This window comes from Ambystoma mexicanum, chromosome 8 (assembly GCF_040938575.1).
Source record: "Ambystoma mexicanum isolate Mex_15411 chromosome 8, UKY_AmexF1_1, whole genome shotgun sequence".
Lineage (NCBI taxonomy): Eukaryota > Metazoa > Chordata > Amphibia > Caudata > Ambystomatidae > Ambystoma > Ambystoma mexicanum.
Window position 1 is genome coordinate 1221318480 of NC_090929.1, and position 20418 is coordinate 1221338897.

General features: G+C 43.8%; 1 protein-coding gene across 3 annotated transcripts in view; it reads left to right on the forward strand.

The window, feature by feature from the left end:
• The window catches only part of PANK1 (pantothenate kinase 1), a 589765-nt gene extending 569783 nt beyond the window's left edge, over positions 1-19982 (forward strand). For all 3 annotated transcript variants that reach the window (XM_069611321.1, XM_069611322.1, XM_069611323.1), the window contains one exon: positions 10353-19982. In XM_069611321.1, coding sequence (XP_069467422.1) covers positions 10353-10412 — 60 coding nt within the window. In that variant the 3' untranslated portion in view covers positions 10413-19982. The remainder of the gene's footprint in view (positions 1-10352) is intronic.
• The last annotated feature ends 436 nt before the right edge of the window (positions 19983-20418 follow it).

The following is a 20418-nucleotide window of genomic DNA, read 5'->3' on the forward strand; positions in this document are numbered from 1 at the left end:
GTCCGGCCAACTATCGCCCATTATCCATTACTTCCTTTCTGGGCAAACTCCTAGAAAAGCTGGCCATCTCTCATCTTAACCTTCATTCTGACTCTGTTGGCTGTCTGTCTACATTACCATCAGTCTGGCTTCAGAGCTGGCAGAAGCTCAGAAACTGCTCTCCTGAACATCCGTGAGCATCTGCTCTCCAATCTAACATTCTCTCTGTCCTCATCCTACTTGATCTCTCCTCTGCCTTCAACGCGGTTAACCATACCATCCTGCTCAACCATCTCTGTGATAACCTGGGGATCACTGATCAGGCTCTGGCCTCTTTCCTCTCTGATCGACCCTCCCATGTCCAACTTGGGTCCTTCCTATCATCTATCTTCCTCTCTACCTGTGGTGTTCCCCAGGGGTCTAACCTCTCAGCCCTGCTTTTCAACTAATACCTGGCAACTCTCGCCCACTGCATTGCCATGTTCTGCTCAAATTTCCAATGCTACGCTGACGACACTCAACTCATTTTCAGGCTGCCCTCGGCCACCTCCTCTCTTTCTCTCATCTCTGATTGCCTAACTGCCATTCAAGATTTGTGTGCCGCTGCCGATCTTTGTCTAAATGCCAGCAAGACGGAGCTCCTCCTCATCGGCACACCTCCACCATCCTTCCCCCTCACTCTGTCTGCCCTCCCTTGGCCCTCCTATCCCCAACTGTGAGGCTAAGAACCTCGGGGTCATCTTTGACTCCACACTTTCCTTCTCCGCCCACATCTCTGATGTCTCTAAAAAGTCAAACTTCCTACTGCACCTCCTCAGAGGTACCCTGCCTTTCCTCTCCTTCCCCCAGAAGCTCACTGTCTAGCTCTGGTTCTCTCTAGTTTGGACTATTGTAACAGCCTCTTTCTAAATCTACCTTTGCTGGTAAAAGCATTATGCTAAGGTATCAACAGCCTACCACCGTCAGTTAGGTTGGTGTCTCACTTGGTGTCTCGCTTCACCCTCTCCTCATACTTTGCTATGCCTCCTTATTCTCAATAACTTGCATGCATTGTATCTCTGTTCTTGTAAACTCTACGTTAGCCATACTATGTTCACCTTTTGTACCCATGGCATGCTCCGTCACCAACGTTTGCTTACTGTTATTGTTCTGTATAACCTTCTTCTCTCTACTCTAAATTGTATTACCTATCACATTTTGCACCGATCATCATCCTATAGACATAGCTTATTTCTATACCCACCTAGGCCTGGTGCCTTGCGCACTTTACTCTTGTACACCTTGACTACCGCAGCTTCCCATTTGGGTTCCTTCTCTGATATATTGTTTCATCGCTAACATCTCTGTACCTGCATTTCTAAGAAGAGCGTATACATGGTTACATTACGCAATACAATGTGCAAACATATTTGCCCATACCTTATGCTCACTGCACTACTACATATACCTATTACTCATTGGTATACTTACACCGCTACCTTTTAATACTTTGCGTATTAGTAACCTTGCCCAACCACAACTCACACCAGAACCTGGACTGCTTAGGTATCTTTCATCCACCACTATCATCTTCCTTACTTAAATTGACTCTACACATGCCTATTCGCCCAACTATAATTAATATGCCAGACTCTAATCCTTACCTGAGCTCGCCAGCCCTCTGGCTACAACACTTTGCTTCTAAACCAGCGCCAAGCCAACCTTGTGCTACAGCCATCAGAAATCTAAGAATTGGCTCTAGATTCTGCTACAAAGCGCGCCACTCACACGTACGTACCATTACCAACCATAAACTCACCATTACTAGGAACAACACTGCAACCCATGTGCAAAACATTTTCCCATCAATCTTGACAGCAGTACCACCACGTCCGAAAACATACCTATTAAAGCTGCACTAATTAATGCTAGGTCACTCCCAGCTCATGCCTTTGATAATCACATCAGAAGATTTGGACCTGCTGGCTATTACGGAAACGTGGCTCCATGCTGTGTCTGGCCCCGCACTTTCCTTGGTGGTCCCAGACAATTATACCATCATCAGATGGGACAGAAACAATAATCAATGTAAAAGTGGGGGTATTTCCTGTATTTTCAAAAGGGCCCTTGGACTTAGACCCACCCAATATTCGCAAATCCCTTCTGCGGAAATGTTAACAGTCAGACTCGCCATCTCGCCCATTCACACAGCCACAATACACCTCATCTATAGGCCTCCAGGTCCCATTTCGACCTTCACTGAGGATGTATCTACAATCCATGCTGCCAATACAAAGCCTAACTCACAAATTATACTACTTGGCTACCTCAACTTGGGTCTCCAGGATCCAAATGATACTGTTGCCTGTGACTTAGCCAACTCCCTAACAGATCTTGGATTTACCCACCACATCCAGGAACCTACCCACATCAAAGGTAGAACCCTTGATTGGTTAACCGATTTGAATTGCACAATTGACCTCCTGGCCATAACACCATGCCTATGGTCTGACCACCACAAAATTATCTTTACTATCAAAGGATCGCCCACGTCAGGCACTAAAACCAACATACCTCCCGCTATCCCCACTCATAATAAAAAGGACATTACTAAGGAGACATGACTCCCCTTAATCTCCCCTCTTCGCAATAAGTCGGCATCACTTGACTCTAACCCTACAGTCCTTGCCGACATCTATAACCGTACCATCTTAAAAGCTTTAAAAACCATTGCACCACTAAAACTGCGCAAACCCAAAGCACGTCCTCATCTTAACTCGTGGTTTACACCACAGTTGAGAGATCTCCGCAAAGCCAAAAGAAACATTGGGGCCCACTGGAAAAGTAGCCCATCTGATGCTAATAAAAACTCACTAATCTCTGCATCTTCCATCTATAAAGATGTCAAACTCCGTGCCAAAAAAGATGCCTACAATAATGGTATCCTGTTGGCTGAATCCAATACGAAATAACTCTTTAAGATTCTTAAAGAACTTGAGTCACCCATTGCCCCATTAGACCAATGTAACACTGATTCTTCCTGGCGCTCCAACATTCAGAAAGCCCTCCTTGACAAAGTGGCATCCCAACAAACAAAAATGAATCTAAAGAAATGCAGCATCACCCCAGATCCTGCATTTAATCTTGCTTTTAACACCACATCAATTTGCCCGCCAAAACCTTTCAGTTTCTCTATTTGAGAAGTAGAGAATATCATCAAAAAACTCAAACCTTCTAATTGTCAAGGTGACTCATGCCCAGCACCCATCATTAAAGACTCACAAACTGGCCCCATTCATCGCTACCTTCATAAACGCCTCTTTTAAATCGGCAATTGTACCTGATAACCTCAAGGCTGCTTGGGTGATACCCTTAATTAAAAAACCCACCTTGGATCTTAGTAATCCGGCCAATTATAGACCTATAACTATGGTACTCTTCCTTCTAAAAAACTTCGGACAGGGCAGGGTATCTGCAAATTCAGGCTTACCTTGAACCCAACAATCTTCTTGGCCTCAGGCAATCGGGCTTCTGCCCCAGACACGGAACCGAAACTGCTCTTATTGACCTCACAACACAAATTGAAGACTTTAAAAGATAAAGTTAAACTTGCGCTACTTCTTTTGCTCAACCTATCGGCAGCTTTCGATTTGGTCAATCACCAAATTTTGTGCCAACACCTCAAAACAGCTGCCAACTTCTCTGATGATGCCCTTTCATGGTTTAGTTCTTTCCTCGCTAACCAAACAATGCGGGTCTTCTCACCTTCTGCATCAGCCGAACCATCACCAGACTTATGTGGAGTACCTCAAGGCTCTTGTGTTTCACCAACACTCTACAATGTACTTACTAAGCCCCTTTTTGATATTCTCGACCATCTTGGTGTCTCATACACTAATTATGCTGACGACACCCAGATACTCATCCCCATTACTGGCGACCATGCTCTCGACTCTAAAGCACTCAATGATGTCTACTTGATCATCCAAGCCTGGATGGCTTATCATGGGCTATGTCTAAACGATGAGAAAACCAAGCTACTCATCCTAGGTTCCCACATTAGACTTAATAAATTGAATCCCACTTTTAAATCCTTTACCATTGACAGTGACATTATTAACATTTCTAAGGACAACAAAACACTCGGTAACTATCTGGACTCCACTCTGTCACTCACACGACAAATCAGTGCTGTTGTTTCAGCTTCGGCTTACACCTGTAAACTGCTAACAGCATGCAGACAACTTCCAACTGCATTACCCTCGGAAGAACTTTGGTGATGGCGAACATTTTATTGTAATGCTTTATATCTTGGGACCTGCCAAGAAAATATTAACAAGCTTCAAGTCACCCAGAATAATGCCATCAGGGAGGCACTCAACATCCCTAGGAAATCGAGCATATCTGACACAACGTAGTCTACACTGGCTTCCTATATCCTCTAGAATATCTCTGAAGACTCTTGCACTTAATCAAAAATCCAGAACTAATCAGGCACCTATCTATCTTGCCAACCGATTCACCACCTACACACCAAACAGACCATTAAGATCTGCGCATGACAACTTATCGGTTATACCGAGATTCAAGCTGCAGAAAGCGGGGGCTCTAGCTTCCGTGTCCTCGCCGGCAAACTCTGGAACACGCTGCCAGCCACATTGAGATCTGAATCTTTTTACTTGGCTTTTAAGAATAAGGCCAAATTATGGCTCATTGAGCAGGACCGCATCACCCCTAATATGTAACTTGTTATGCCGGTTTCCCACATCCGGTAAACACTCTACTTTATTATAAGTAACTGTGCCTCTTGTGTATATATCTCCACCAATCATTGTATCTGCCAATCTTGTTAATTCTGTGTCACTGTATTTACCTCCCTTGTTACCCTTCCCTAAGTAATGTGCACAGATGCCTCCGGGCCAGGTGCGCTATACAAATAAACGAAATACCTGCCTCTACGCTCCGCCCTCTGCAACTAATCAAGAACAGGACTGCAAGACTTGTCCTTGGCCTCAAGCCCTGGGATCATATCGCTCCAGCTCTGAAATCTCTCCATTGGCTCCCAGTGGATGCAAGGATTACATTCAAAACCCTTTGCATTGTCCACAATGCTTTCTGGGGCCTGGCTCCAAAAAACCTTCCGTTATCCCTCCGCAAATACCTCCCTTCTCGAGCTATTCACTCCTCTTCCTCCATCTCCCTCAGGGTCATTCGTTTTTGAAAGAAACAAGCTCAGGGGCAGATCTGTCTTCGGTTGGGGCCACCCTTTGGAACAGCCTCCCTGCCACTCTAAAACTTGAGGAGAACCATCTCCGGTTCTGGAAGCACCTCAAGACCCTTCTTCTTTGCTTCTGCCTCTGCCTACCTGTCCCCTGCTGATCTGTCCTCTCTCGGCACCGTGCACCTGGCAACCTGCTGTCCTCCGTGCCCAGGTACCTACTCATCCTGCCACCCTCCCGCACTGCCTCTGGCCCACCCCTTGCACTGGGGTCTGTATCTGTACCCGTACTACCCCCCTCCTTTTTCTTCATACACTTATCAGACCTAACCTGTCTGCTGCCTTTAACCCAGCACTTGCCACTTGCTGGCTGCACTACCATTGTTTGTTGCCTTTATTATTTTATTAATCTTATTATTTATCTGTTTTTTCTGTTGCTCCGCACTCTCCATTTCTCCCCCTTCCATGCACTTGTCCCTTCCCCCTATCCCATGCACTCTCGCGTTCTCAATTTCACTGGGCCTAGTAAGATCGTTGTTTTGTTCTTCCTTGTTCCCCTTCCCTTGCTATGCTCTGAAACACTTGTGTATGAGCGTGATAGAAATAAAATATCAATTCAATTCAACTACTGAGAGACACTTCATACACAAACCTAAGCACCTCGACACTCACCATCATCATTATTCATTCTCCTCATTCACGTATGTCTCCCCTGAAGTATTCAACCAAGTTGAAAAGTACATGAAGGGGTCATCCCTATTGGTGCACAGCTGCTCCTACAGAACCATCATTGCAAACTTCTCTAGGTCTAATGCTCTTGCTGATCTATGTATACTCTCCTTTACTGGTTTTTAGTTTCAATCCTCCATAAGGCACTCACTTCTGCACAACATTGCTAATTTGACATATGCCCAGCCTTCCTGACCACCAACATACTGGTGAATAGCTTGATAGCCTTCTGGGAGAAATTGCTAGCGAAGTAGGTCCAAACACAAATGTACACCCATTAGGGCATTCTCGTGGATGTACATCAATACCAGTGTGCATTGTAACAGTCCAGAGCAACAGTCACTAGGGTCACATCATCAATGGTGGCATCCCTCCATTCATAATGCCATGCTGTACTCCTCATCCTAGATGTCTTATTTGCTTTTCACACAGAGATGCATTCCATTCTCATTTTGATGATCCATGAAATGGACTTGCTTATGTCATTCTTAAAAAATATATCAAATGAAAACCCATACTGTCTTTCTTCTGCCCTACTTCAGCCGCCATCTGTGGCATCATGCAGGTGTCCATTCCTTTTCGATGCATCTTTGACATATGCATTTGCTTGCTGCAATGCACATTTGGAAAATGTTCATTATGATTAATGTGCTATGATGAGGACAGAGTACTTTTCACTACTGTTACTAGTGACACACTGGCTCCCTTATTCACCATGTCTGCCACTCAGCCATACTGGACTGGTGCCCTCAAAATGTCCTTGGCTTGTGTGCCGTTTACACATGCGCATGCCCCTATTGACTCCACTGCAGCCTACTTCTGCCATTGACTCAGTCCTTCCTACATGTTCTCACTCCCTGCACACTCATTCCAAGGCAGGAATGTTGCCTTAATGTTCAACTATCCCCTTTTTTACTGCCACGTATTTGTGGGATTGTGAAGGAGTCTGACTTGCAGGTCTTGATGCACACAGTTAATGTACACTTCCACAACATCACACAGAGGTGTAATGTTACACGTGCTGTTACACTCTCTAGGCTACACTACTGCTACTGCCTATTCCACCAACTCCATGCTTCTAATCCACACCATGTGTAATTCATTCCAGACAAGACCGCAAGTATTGTGCTTGACGTCAAGGCCAGGTACCACATCTGTCTGCCACTGATTGTCCTCCTTTGGCTAGCCGTGGCAGACAGCGTCGAGTTAAGGAAGTATGCATTGTGCACTGTGATTTGTGAAGCCTGCCTACTCCCTATCTGCTAATATTCATTCCTCAATGCTGTCCCTCCAGAACCATTTCATCATGTTACTCCAACCTTCTTCAGGTGAGGCAGTTATTGATGGAGATTTTTTCCAGGGGATCTTTATCATCAGCAGGGGCCAACCTCTGGGATACCCATCCTGCCTCCCTCTGTTTGGGGACTCATTTCCTGACTTTCCATGAACTACCAATGTGTTTCATCTTCTACACTTCCTTCTTTCTCACTCTTCCCTGCTAAGCGATCCCTCTGCTTTCTCACTCTCTCCATTCCTTTTGTCCTTGCTGCTTGATGACTGTCTGCCTGATGTGCCTCAAGGTCTCACATGCCCCTGTCAACCCCAGCAAATTGTGGGGAAGTTGCCTCCGTGACCTGGACTAGTGTCATCATCACTGCACTTGGGAAATGACCTGAGAGAGTTGCTTCTCTCTGCACTTAGCCAAGCATCCACTGACTGGTTGCACTTGAACCACCCTGACCTTGTTACCACCCTCCGAATACCACACCCCTCTGAACATCTGTGCACTTACTGCTTCTGATTGCACCATGCAGGCACGGTGTCTGTCTGTTCCACCCTGTCCTCTGTCCCTGCATGATGGCACATTGATGCACTTGTGAAAATATGATGAATCACTGTCCGACAGATTCACTGTTACATCCACTGTTAATAGTATAGTATAGAATGCAATTACTGTTCCTGTCCAGAATATTATGGATGTCTATGACACTTCTATTATGGATTGCCCATTTATCTATCTCCTTTGACATTGCATACCATGGAACAGTCCTGTGATTATTTTACATGAAATATGGGACGGTTTATGTGACACACAGGCAATTTGATGTCTAGTTTGGCATGGTGCTAGTGGCATACTCTCTCTTCTATGTGTTTCTTTTGGAAACTCAAAATTAAATTAGTTTGTTATAAGGGATGCACACAATGTTGCACTTCCAGGGACACATTCTCAAGGTGGTTTGGTGGGCACAGATGATTGGCCCTTTGTCATCATTGAATGGCACCTGGTATGTGCCAGGACTGTGTGTACTCCACAGGGGTTGGATTGTAGGTGAAAAATGTAACCACAAGCTGGGTACGGGCAGCCTCGCCAGGTGCCCTTTTGACCTGCCATGTGCAAGCGGCGTGCATGTGGTTGGGGATGCAGGGGCACCACCATGTCCACAGGTACACCACGCCCTGTTGCAATATTGTGCAGGACACATGCTGACACAATGATCCTGCACACTAGTGGTGGTGCATATAGCAACTCACCACCAGAGTGGTCGAGGGAGCGGAAACATGACTTGAACACTCCGAATGTGCGCTACACTATGGCCAGAGTTGCTATATGGGCTCTGTTGCATCTTACCTGGGGCGGTATGGCAGGGTTCCGTTTTGGCGGCGTCATGTAGGTGCTCGGAGGGTAGGCACTGTCCCCTGTAGAGGTGAAAATGTTCGTCATTGGTGTGCATTTGTGTGTGAGACATGCATGCATGTGTAGGGCCATGTATACTCACCAATGAGCCATGTGTTTCCATGCCTCCCGCTTCCAGGGCCCTGTGTAGGGGGTGACATTCTGAATATGAAACTATTATGGGTGGACCCTGGATAGTTTGCATATACAGAAGTAATGGTGCCCGTGGCATCACATACAACCTGCACGTTGATGGAATGCCAGTGCTTGTGATGTGCTCTGTAGCCTTAGGTGGACGTAGAGCCACATGGGTGCAATCGATGGCAGAAAGCACTCTAGGGAAGTGCGAAACCCCAAAAAAGTCCTGGCCAACGGCCTGCCTTTCTGCAGGTGTTCTGGGCATGTAGATGTGCCTGCTGACCGGGGGGCGTGCAGTCATTATTGCCAACACCTGGTGTAGGCAGTGTGACTGCGTGGACTGTGAAATGCCCCCAACTATGGCAATTGTCTGCTGAAATGACACATTGGCCAAACAATGCAGTATATTGAGCACCTTTTCCAAGGGGCTCTGTGCTTGGGAGCACAGGGTGGGTGATACAAGGTCATTTTCCCACCCGTGACCAGATCTAATATGATATGATATGAGGTGGAAAGCTGTACCTGCCATAGACCTGGTCATTGGGCATCTCAAAAAAGGCTGGTCCTAGGTAGGAAAATCCAGGCCCTGGCCATCCTCCTCCTCCTGCGGTGTCCCATGATCACTGCTGCAACAAATGGTACATTCATCATAGCTGTATACATGCGTTGGTTTCACAAGTTAAGTGTTGCGCAGGCTTTTTATGCATTCTTTTTTGTGCGCGTTGATGTTTACGTCAGCTATCGCGTGGCGTACGTGTTTCACGATTTGCATTTATGGGCGTTGCGAGGACTTTACTGTGGTACTTCCCTCGTTATGCCCATATTTTCGCTTGTTCCCCTTTCCACGTGTTCGGCCCCCTTTTTAGGTGACTGTGCAGACACAGGGAGGCCTTCACTTAGAGTCTTGCGCAAGGCGTTCGTGGTGTCGCAGTAACGTGTTGGACTGGCACGGATTCCTCGCAGGTTCCTGGTAAGCCCAGCGCATTCTGTTCCATGAATCGAAAAACTGGCGCTTGCCCGTGATTTCGCCCGGAAGTCCTCTATTTTCTGCGCAAATAATTCCATGTATCGGGCCCTAAATGTGTTTTTAAAAAACGAATGAAAGGGTAACAAATGCAAGAAATAAATGTATATTGAAGTTTCAGAACTCTGTGCCCATCAAACCTAGAATATAGAAGAATAGGACTGATGTCTTTAACCAGCACTCAGTAACATATTTTTGTAGTAAGGCTGCTTCTTCATCGATAAGCATACCGTAAAATGATATTGCCTTTGCCACTTGTTGAAAGTATGGCTCTTATTGGCCACCCATTCCCTTTACCAGTCAGCATGTCTGCATTTTGTGACTGAATCCATCCAATCATATAAGTGCAATATTGTAGCGCCTCAATCCACACATCCTGAGGTAGGGTGGGAGGAGGGCTTTGTTGCTTTATTGCTGATATGGAGATAAAATACGTGTATGTAACTTGCAACAATCCTCCAGTGAAGTTCATGAACACCATGCTATTCTAACAGGGCTGCAAGCGATACTGTTTTTCTTAGAAGCACTTTTGTGTATCATTTCTATAAGGTAGCTGCACTTTTTAATAGTCCTGGTTTCCTTAATTGATTTTCTCCATTTTGTTTTGTTAGGGTTATTTTGGAGCCGTCGGGGCACTACTGGAATTGTTGAAAATGACTGACCGTCAGTGAATTACACTACTGGACACGTTGCCCTTTGCAAAGCTGCTGCTGATGTGAAAAAGGCTCTGGGCAGATGGAAATGAAGCCATTGTAGCAGTTGTTAATGTTAAATTTGTAAATAATGTAAAAGCGTTTTAGCCAACGATCCACTTTTTTGAGTTTTGAATTGTAATTCAAAATTCAAACTTGGGATATAATTTTCTCTTCACTGTAATTTTAAATTAAACAAATGTGCAAAATGGCCAAACATACTGAACCAATTTTATGTATTTAAAAAGCTGGATACTATTTAAATAGGACCTAATTGTAAGAAACCATGTTTTTTTTTTCTTTTTCGGGTGTACTGATTTGTGCGATTAATGTACTTTTCGACAAAGATGATATTGTTCACTTGTATTGTTCATGACATTTCATGATTTTAGATGTTGGTTTCAAATGAAACTACAATGCTGCTGCATGTACTGTTAACACTAAGGACTTTGATTCTGCTGCAGTTGTATTTAAAAGAAGAGCCTTGCAAACTGACTTTATCTATAAAAAAATGAAAATGTTAATGTTTCTTAAAAGGTTGTGTTTTTATTTGTGGTTCCCAAACGTGAAAGGGTTTGATTGGTACCTCCACGCCTCCGAACAGGGACTGTGACAGGACTGCAAAACTTGTCCTTGGCCTCAAGTCCTGGGATAGTATCTCTCCTGGTCTGAAATCTCTCCATTGGCTCCCAGTGGGTGCAAGGATTAAAATCAAAACCCTCTGCATTGTCCACAAAGCTTTCTGGGGCCTGGGTCCAAAATACCTTCAGCTATCCCTCCGCAAATACCTCCCCTCTCAAGCTCTTCACTCCTCTACCTCTAACTCCCTCAAGGTCAGTTGTTTTTTGAAGAAACGAGCTAGGGTAGATCTGTCTTCGCCTGGGGCCTCCCTCTGGAACAGCCTCCCTGCCACTCTAAAACTTGGAGAACAATCTCCGGTTCCGGAAGCACCTCAAGACCTTCCTCTTTGTTCTGCCTTCGTTCTCCCTCTCTCCTGCTGATCTGTTTTCTCTTGGCACCATGCAACCTGGCCACCCTCTGTCCTCCGGACCCAGGTACCTGCTCACCCTGACACCCTCCCCAACTGCATCCGGGCCACCCTTTGCACTGGGGTCTGTATCTGTACCCATACAGCCCCCACCCCCTTTTTCTTCCTGCACTCATCAGACCTACCCTGTCTGCTGCCTTAAACCCAGAACTTGCCACTTGCTGGCTGCACTAACAGTTTGTTGCCTTTATTATTTATTTATTTTTATTTATGTTTCTCCTTTGCTCCGCACTTCCCACTTCTCCCCCTTTCATGCACTTTTCCCCTCCCCAATGCACTTGCACGTTCTCAATGTCAAAGGGCCTAGAAAGATTATTTTTTTCTCCCCTGGTCCCCTTCCTTGCCTTGCCGCACTTTGAAACACTTGTGTACGAGCGCAATAGAAATAAAGTAAGAATTCAATTCAATTAACTACAAGCCAAGTGTCTGTCAGCGGATACTATCTGACCATCTAACCAAAAACAGCATTAGGCCTATTTCACCCAATACCTAACTTGGGTCTGCTCACGGCTCCTCTACTTACTTGCAACGATCCAGACTCCACACTCCAAAGCCTTGATATGGGTGGAATGGTGCACTTTGTAAAACATTAAAATAAATACAAAATGTAAGTTTTAAATATTGAATTAATCGTCAGAATTTGACTTCATACAACCTAAGTATACTGAGCTTAAGAAATCCTGGTTTGATAATTAATAGATTTTAATTGTAATGATGTTTGTAATTCAAGTCAGTTGATTTAGAATAAAAAAAATTACATTTACCTCACCCTCCCTTTTTTCTGATATGCTCTCGCCCTCATTCCTCACAACTCCTTTTAACCTCCTCTTTGATGTTTCTCCCACCCTTCCTCCAATACACCCACTTCGTTTCTCCCTCTGTCTATCTCCAGCCTCCGCTCCACATAATCCTACCACCTCCTCTGTTTGCTTCACTTCAGCTGTCTCGCTGCAGCTTTCCCATTCCCCTCTCCTTCACCGCAAACTTTGTTTCTATCCAACTCTTAACACCAACCCCAAAGCTATGGTGTCTGTGGCTTTTATTGCGTTGTAGCCCCTCTCTGCTATGCTTCCCGGGAGTTGTAGCATTTGTGGGGGGCATTTGGCTCAGGTTAGGATTGGCTTAGTATCCCCTTCTTTGTGCACCTACCAGCAATGTGAGACCACAGGGCTGCACTGTGACGTGGACTGAGCTATCAAGTTTATCCATCATCTTGGATTGGACATGCGCAATGCAATTGCTGTCGGGTTGAGGGCCCTAACAGCATTCCCTTGCCAAGCTGATGCAGCATCTCAGTTGTACATCTCCATTTTCACCGCAAAACTGAGCCTGATGCTATTACTCTTCTTACCAGCATGTTTAAAGGTTGTAACATAAGCGAAATAGGCATTACAGCAGGGAATGTGGGTTAACCCTGTTGGCACCTCTTAAAGGGACTGGTCCACAGAGCTATGTGAAGGTGACAGGGGATACTCATGCTCTACCTCCAGGCTCCTTTATACTAAAAGAGGACTGCTTTTTTTTTTTAAATAAGAGGACAGGATCAAGCCCCTTTTAACTTCATATTCTATACAAAAGAATCCTGTCACCTCTTAACTATTCCCTGGTGGTATCAACCTTCTTTGGTAAACTCCATGAGGATTCTTGAACTGGAACGCAAAAGCAACTGCAAAAGTTTTAGTCTTAAGTGAGTATTCTCATTAAAACCTCGCCACTGAAATGGCAAAAGTAATTCATCTTTTTATTAAACAAATTAAAACACACAGGCCACGAACATGAAACAGTTCATCCTCCAAAATTACTAAAACAACTTGCTGAAAGAAAAAGAAGGAAAAGAGAAAAGGTAGAGTGAATCAACAATTCACAATCAAATTAACAATAAAAAAACCTTTAACCTATTCTCAAAATGGCCTTTTATCCCAAATAATAATGTGCATAGGATCAAATCAACCAACAGACCAAGAATACAATACATAAACAAAAAATGATCCACTAAAAAGACACAATAAATGAAACTAGCATTTAGCACAGTCTAACATGTTAATTTCTAGTATCAAACCCGTGATCTTGTTCTAGGGTTCTCAAATACAGATTAGTTCACTTGGCTTTTAGTGCTTTAATATCTCTGTGGAACTAATCTCACAGCATTTTTAACCCAACATGTTTCATTCCCATTTTAATTAGCATCGGTTCAAGGGAAATTCATCAGGGGACCACATTTCTAAAACATTCACTGTGTTATCAACATCAATTTCTTAAAATCTGTAGCTCCAGCTTTGGATTCAAACTCTTTGATCAGTCCTGATGGAGTTTCAAACTGCTATATAATGTGCAGTTATCTAGGGGAATAATAGAAAACTCCTGTAAGTTGCACTGCTACAAAATACATTCAAGCAATATTCTCACCAAAATTGCTTAAATAAAAGTGGTTAGGCTTACCACATTTCAGTCATAAATCACTGGTTAGTGTGGAAAATGGAACTTCTTCCAATTAGAAGCCGGATCTATAAAAGTAAAAAAGATAACAAAACGTCCTTAATGTCCAGCTCAAGTCATGTCCAACCATCATGTTTCTCCTTTTCAGGAGACCATTTTCTAAGTTGGTAACACATTTTTTCCACTATCTCTGTTCACATTAGGACAATTAGGGTCTGAGGGATTTTCATACATTTAGTGCAGGTGTCTATCTGATATCCTACTCTCAAGCAAACCAAATCTATTTGTTTATTACAGAAACATCTAGTACCTATCCATTCCTATTATTAGATGGTACCATGTTCTTAGATCTTAGCTCGCAGTGTTTTTTTCTTATTTCTCGTATTTAACACCCACTCACCATGCCCACGCGGTACTGTGATATCTGTTTTGCAAAAAGCTTTTTCATGTGCGTTCTTGCAGGGAGCTGCTTTCGGATTCACGTGTTTTCTAACAGTCTCAAACTGAAACGTTGATATGCTGCGAAACCAGAGCAGGAAAGGAGTTGTATTTAATATATTTTAACCACTAGTTTTTAATTACAACATTACAAACGAACACTCGAGTATTGCAAAAGAGTTTGTTCATTTGCGATCGTTGTGTTGGAACCAATATGTTAATTCGGAACAAACCCTTCACATTCGCGAGAGAAAAATGTTGCAAATAAAACAAGTGGGAAAAACGCAGGGATGAAAGGAGGGTTTCTGTTTACCTCGCCGCATTCATTGTTAGTCACAGAGCTTTTCCGGAGGACCGATCGACTGCCGGCCTCAACACAAATGTACATGCATGCGTCTTACATCTTAGTAAGTTGTATTTGCAATACCGGAAGTACGCCGGCTGTCACAGAACAACTAGACCATTGTTATTCTTGATCCTTATCAAAAGTTGGCTCTCATCTTGAGGGAACAGCATTTTCACATGTAAAGTCGTTTTGTTATTTACAATGGACACTGTTATACAATATAAAAAAAACGACAACAGTAGGCCTAGTATTATAAAGACTTTTTATAAATGTCATTATTCTTGCTTGAAATATCTCATGTGGTGTTCCACTCATGACTCACATAGAGACCCTCTTATTTTTCCTCTTTTCATATTTTTTGCTATTTCCAGTTGGTTATTAAAAAAAAATGATTGCTTGTCACACTCTGTTTAACCCTAGATGTAGTAGGTGTACGACCAACGGACTTAAAATGCCTAGGATATATAAAGGGGACCAATCAATTAAATCGTTAAGCCTGTTCTCTACAGTATTGCAAAGGTAAATCAGTCTTTGTTCTTTGTTGTACGGTCTCTTTTTATTAGTTGCAGTGTCTTCCTCCAGGCTCAGCATCACAGCGCTGGTGGCGACACCCAGCCCCTGTGATCTCCCCACCCACTTACTCCTGGCAAAGGCAGGGAACGTCGTCACATCCTCCCATCACTGTACAGCATAGCTTTAGATTGTATGCTATGTTCCCTGTAAAATCAGATTAAGGGTTTTGACAGACCCAAGATAGATAGGCTCTTTAAATAAAGAGTTTGACAGCGGAACACCAAGAGGGATGCATTTGAACGCATCTCCCCAAAGGCCAACATTGTACCCGACTTCTAACGGGAGGTATGCTCACTAATTTACCTGCCCACAATGATTCAGACTCAAAATCCCTGTGATGTGGCTAAAAAGACAAGTAGGTGCTCTATAGAATATCTACATAAATACAATATGTACAATTTCAATATTGCTTAAACATGACTATTCTGCTTCAAGCAACCCAAGTACAGAGTTTAGCTATGAATATGAATTATGAAAACAGGGCTCTTGGCTTTGGACATACTTCCAATAATCCACAAAGCATGCAGTTTTGATGGGTTTTAATGAATACTTCTTTCCATCTTTGGTTAACACTCGTATTTCCAAAAAGGGTGGTGGTGGTGTTCACATGATCAGCAAGGACACACCATTGGCACTCCTTCCCCTCTGATTTAATTCCCTCATCCATTCAGCATATCTGTTGAACCCCTCGGCATATCTCATTCCCACCCCTCTTACTATCCTGATCTACTGCCCACCGGGCACACTCCACCTCTTCTCTGCTGGGCTCTTACTTGAAACACTCCAGCTGATGTCCCTCCCGTCATAATGAGTGACCTCTACCTCCCCAATATGACTTAAGGCCCAACCACTTCAAGCTGACTTCACTCTTAAACAACTCACTAGTCAACCTATGTAAGCTTCCAACCCCACACTTAAGGCAACTCTATTGATATTATATTCCTATATTCCTTCCTGGTTTCTTCTGCTCCCACGATTAACCCCAATCTCCTCTGACGACTCTTTCACGTCACCTATTTATTACCCACTCTCCCCCCCTCATCTATCATCAAACGTAAATTCAAGCCCAACTCCATTGTCCACTATCTCAACCACATCTCTCTCCAAGCTGTCTCCTCTACTTGCTTTTATTAACTTCATTGAACTCAGACTTGCTGAATTCAACTCTGAACTGTCTACCCTCTTTAATGATCACTACCCTGCCTGCTTTACCATTTTCTGTGTCCTGAACCATGGATCTTCCCCGTCATCCAGCAGCTAAGGACAACAGTGCATCACTACTTTCTCCGTTCCCCCTTCCCCCTCTTCTCACTGCCCACAACGACTCTCTACCCTGACCCCTACTCTCAACATGTGCTCTTTTTTATACTTCTTAGCTAAAACCACCAAAAATGTAACACCTTCTTTACCAGTCTATCTATCCATCCCCTTCCTCATTCTCCCCTCCTCCCCACACTTGCCTCTCTATCTCCCTTCTCGAGCACCTTTCCCACTGAACTTCCTCCCATCCTTACTCTGCCAACCCATCCGTTGTTCCAGTTGACCCCTTTGCCCCACATATTGTTTATGAACTTGCACCAGTCCCCTCCATTCACCTCAACCACCTTATTCAACCCGTCTCTCTCAAAAGGCATCTAAACTGCCTGTTATTAAACAGCTTGTCATACCTCTACTAAAGAAACAAACTGCTGATCCCAGCTTACACATCTTTTGCAAACCCTTGTCTCTCCTTCCCTAGCACTAAAATCCTTTAGAGGGTTGTCTTCAACTGCATAGTCGACTATCTAAAGGTACACTCACTTGCTTGCTGACCCCCTCCAATCTGGATTCTGGTCCAAACACTCGGCTGAAACTTCTAGACCTTTCAACTGCCTTTGGCACTATGATTGAACCCTCCCTTCAAACTCTTTCCATTCTTGGCTTCAAGGACACCATACTCGACTAGGTGTCCTATCTCTCCGACTATTCCTTCTCTATCTTCAGGGACACCAGAAACACCTAACACTTCTTCCCATGTGTGTCCCTCGAGAACCAGCATGGACCCACTTCTTTTCACCCTATATAACCCCTCCCTTGGCAAGCTCATTTCCTCCCTTTGGCTTTAAAACTCCCCTCTTCACTGACCTAATCCAATATTCTTCTCATTTTCCTCCTTCGCTATTATAATCACCAAATGATAACCATTGGATTTCTCCACTCTGCTTCATGCTAAACTCTTCAAAGATGGAAATCCTCTTTCACCCTATCTCAAATGTGAGACCCACTGTCCCCTTTCCCATCTCTTTCCTCCAGACCTCCTCATCCGTGACTTATAATCTTGGGGTTCCCTTGGATAGTAACCGAAAACCTTACCATTCCGTTACGGCAGCTGCAGCCAGAATGAACCGTCTAAACATTAGAAAGACTGGCCACTCCCTGAAACCCTGATCTCTACTTTTATGCTCTGTAAACTTGATTCTTGTCTGTGCCTACTTCTTGGTCTACCCCTATACTGTTTTGCTCCAATCAGCAAAGTCCTCAACTTTGGAAATGCTCCCCTTTTCAACATACCAAGATCCTCCCCACCACTATCTGCTTTTACCACGCTGGATGGCTCGCCATGCAACTTCACTCCTTTCTTCTAGTCAATAAATCGTCATGGTTTTGCCCCCACCTCCTCATGGAATGGATCTCACTGCATGTTCCCTCTTGAACTCTCTGTTCCTTGATTCATCGCCTAACAGTCCCCTGAACCTCATGCTGCCTCCTGCTTTCGCTCCTTTTCCATGCATGCCCCTTTCCACTGGAATGCTCCCTCTCTAAGGTAATCAAAGCCATTTCATTCATTCAAAGGAATTCTTCAAAATGAGGTGCGAATCCACCTGTTAGCAAGGGAAGGGCCCCCAACCCTCTCCACTCCCTCCTTATTTAAATGAACTGCCCAACCAATCTCTCAAGCATTCTGTCCTCCGACTACACTGTATAATTTGTAAATATGTAAATACTGACCTCAAGCTCTCAATGTAAAAGTGTTAATGTCCTCCAGTCCCTGTCCCGTGTTCCTATTCTTACTCATCACCAAGCAGTATACATAATTCAATACAGCAATGCTCTTCTGTAAAGGCACCTTGGCTTCAGACTGCCTCTGCCTTCTGTTGTTGTTTCTGTTGTTGTCTACTTTGTAAGCCATTTCGGTTAAAAATGACACCCTGTTCTTAAATAAAATTGCTATAATAAACATGTTGCCATTGGGCTACTGGGTTATTGAATGGATCCTCATATCTCATTCCCTTTTTCTGCCTGCCACAGATGCTAGAATTCAGTTCTCAGAGTGTCTTTTTGGTTGGTTTCCTCTGGCATATTAAAATTTTAGGGCTTCCTGCTATGCATTTGCCTAGAATCTCAGGTTTTTAACTTTGAAAACTGTGTGATCATCTATCTCTAACTCCATTGTTTCTGTGTCTAGTGTCTACATTAGTCATGTTTAACCCTAGTCAGAAAAGGCTACGATTCCATGCCAAATCAAGGTTTCCTGAGGGGGAGCCTTGCTGCCCCCACCGCCACCCCACCTTCCAGGTCCTCAGAGGGAAAGAAGGCCGTCTTCCATCAATTAGTGCACAGAAATAAAAAAAACTGCACACCACCTCCAGTATAGAATAGCTAGTATAGCTGACAATGCTTAGAATCTTCTGCCTTGCCTGTTTTGGGATTATGGCAGAGACTTATTGAAATCTTTTATTATATGAAAAATACTGGTGCTAGAGAAACACAGTGACAAGGAAGTTGTCTATTTTAATCTTGCTCTGAATTGCGAAGCACAGCCTTATCATCTAACCACTGCTAGGGATTTAGTTCTGATTCGCACCATACTTGATCAACGTCTCCTCTGCTTATCCCTGCTGCTTCTTCATTTAAGTAAAGTACCTATTCTTTAAAATTGCGAATACTGGACCGCTACCTTTTCTTATTCTTTAGGTAGCTTCTAGCCAGTTGGAACAGTTTTGGTAAGCTATATTAACACACACAAAAATATGGTTCTGCATCAGTCTTTGGCTTCCCCAAACTATTCTCCCTTTCATGGTTTTTGGGGCAGTGAGGCTGGTGCGGCACCTTGGAGTCTGTGCTATGTAGAACCTTCATTAGTTCATGTTAATGTTAAAGGACATTTGTACCGCACACTATCAAAACCGGTGTGGTCCCCTGGTGCTCTGGCGGCTCTGAAAAAGGAAGGGGAGGGTGAGTTAGTGCGAGGAAGCTGGAAAAGTGCAAGAGAGCAGTGATGGACTGTTGGCGGCCTCAGCCCGGTGGGTCCATTGGCTGGGCCTGGGGTCAAAATATAAGTCCCAGATGTGTTGATATTTCGATAACTTCTCAAATCCGTTTTTAAACAAATGTTGACAGATTTGAATGCTTGGTCTCTATGGTTAGAACGCAGTTTTCAAACCCACTGTTGCTAGTGACTGGCCCTCAAAACAAATTTGTCACTTTTCTTAGGACTTGTAATGTCCCACATGCTCTTCTCAGCGCCTACCAGTGCAGTCTGCCAGCTACACTTATTCTACCATGTGAATATACTCTCTTGTGCGCATTGTTCTTTACATGTTCTAGCCTCTTCCCTGCTCTGCACTCACCTCTGCTGGTTGCTTGTGACTCTGTCTTGTACATTTACGAATCTATGATTGACATACTTCAAATGTGCATAAATAAACTATACATTTAATCACTCTGATTTTCTTGTGCATTGAAAGCATCTCTGCTCTAATTTGTCTATTTAAAATGCAAGTCTGATCTATTTTACCTATGCATTGGCCAATTAAATTGTGTTACATTTTGCCTGTACGTTTTTGAAAAAGCAATTATCTGTAAGAGGTGCATTTGAAAAGTGATTGAGCTAAATTGGCCTAGATTTACATAACCTTTTTGCTGGCTTCTTTCTGTGCTCCCAGTTCACCACATCCATTGACGAAATGGAAAAAGACTACCCTCAAATGTAATAAAGGGATCTGTGAGGAGCCAGGAATGAGACAAGGACACAGAGGAGAAATGTTGTTGGTTACAAACCTTTATTGAAAAGAAATGAGCATTGGAAAATACCTCACCATCCCTATTCCAGGAGTAATGTGCATACCGCAACCAAAAACGAATGGGTATGCCCAGTGTCCAGA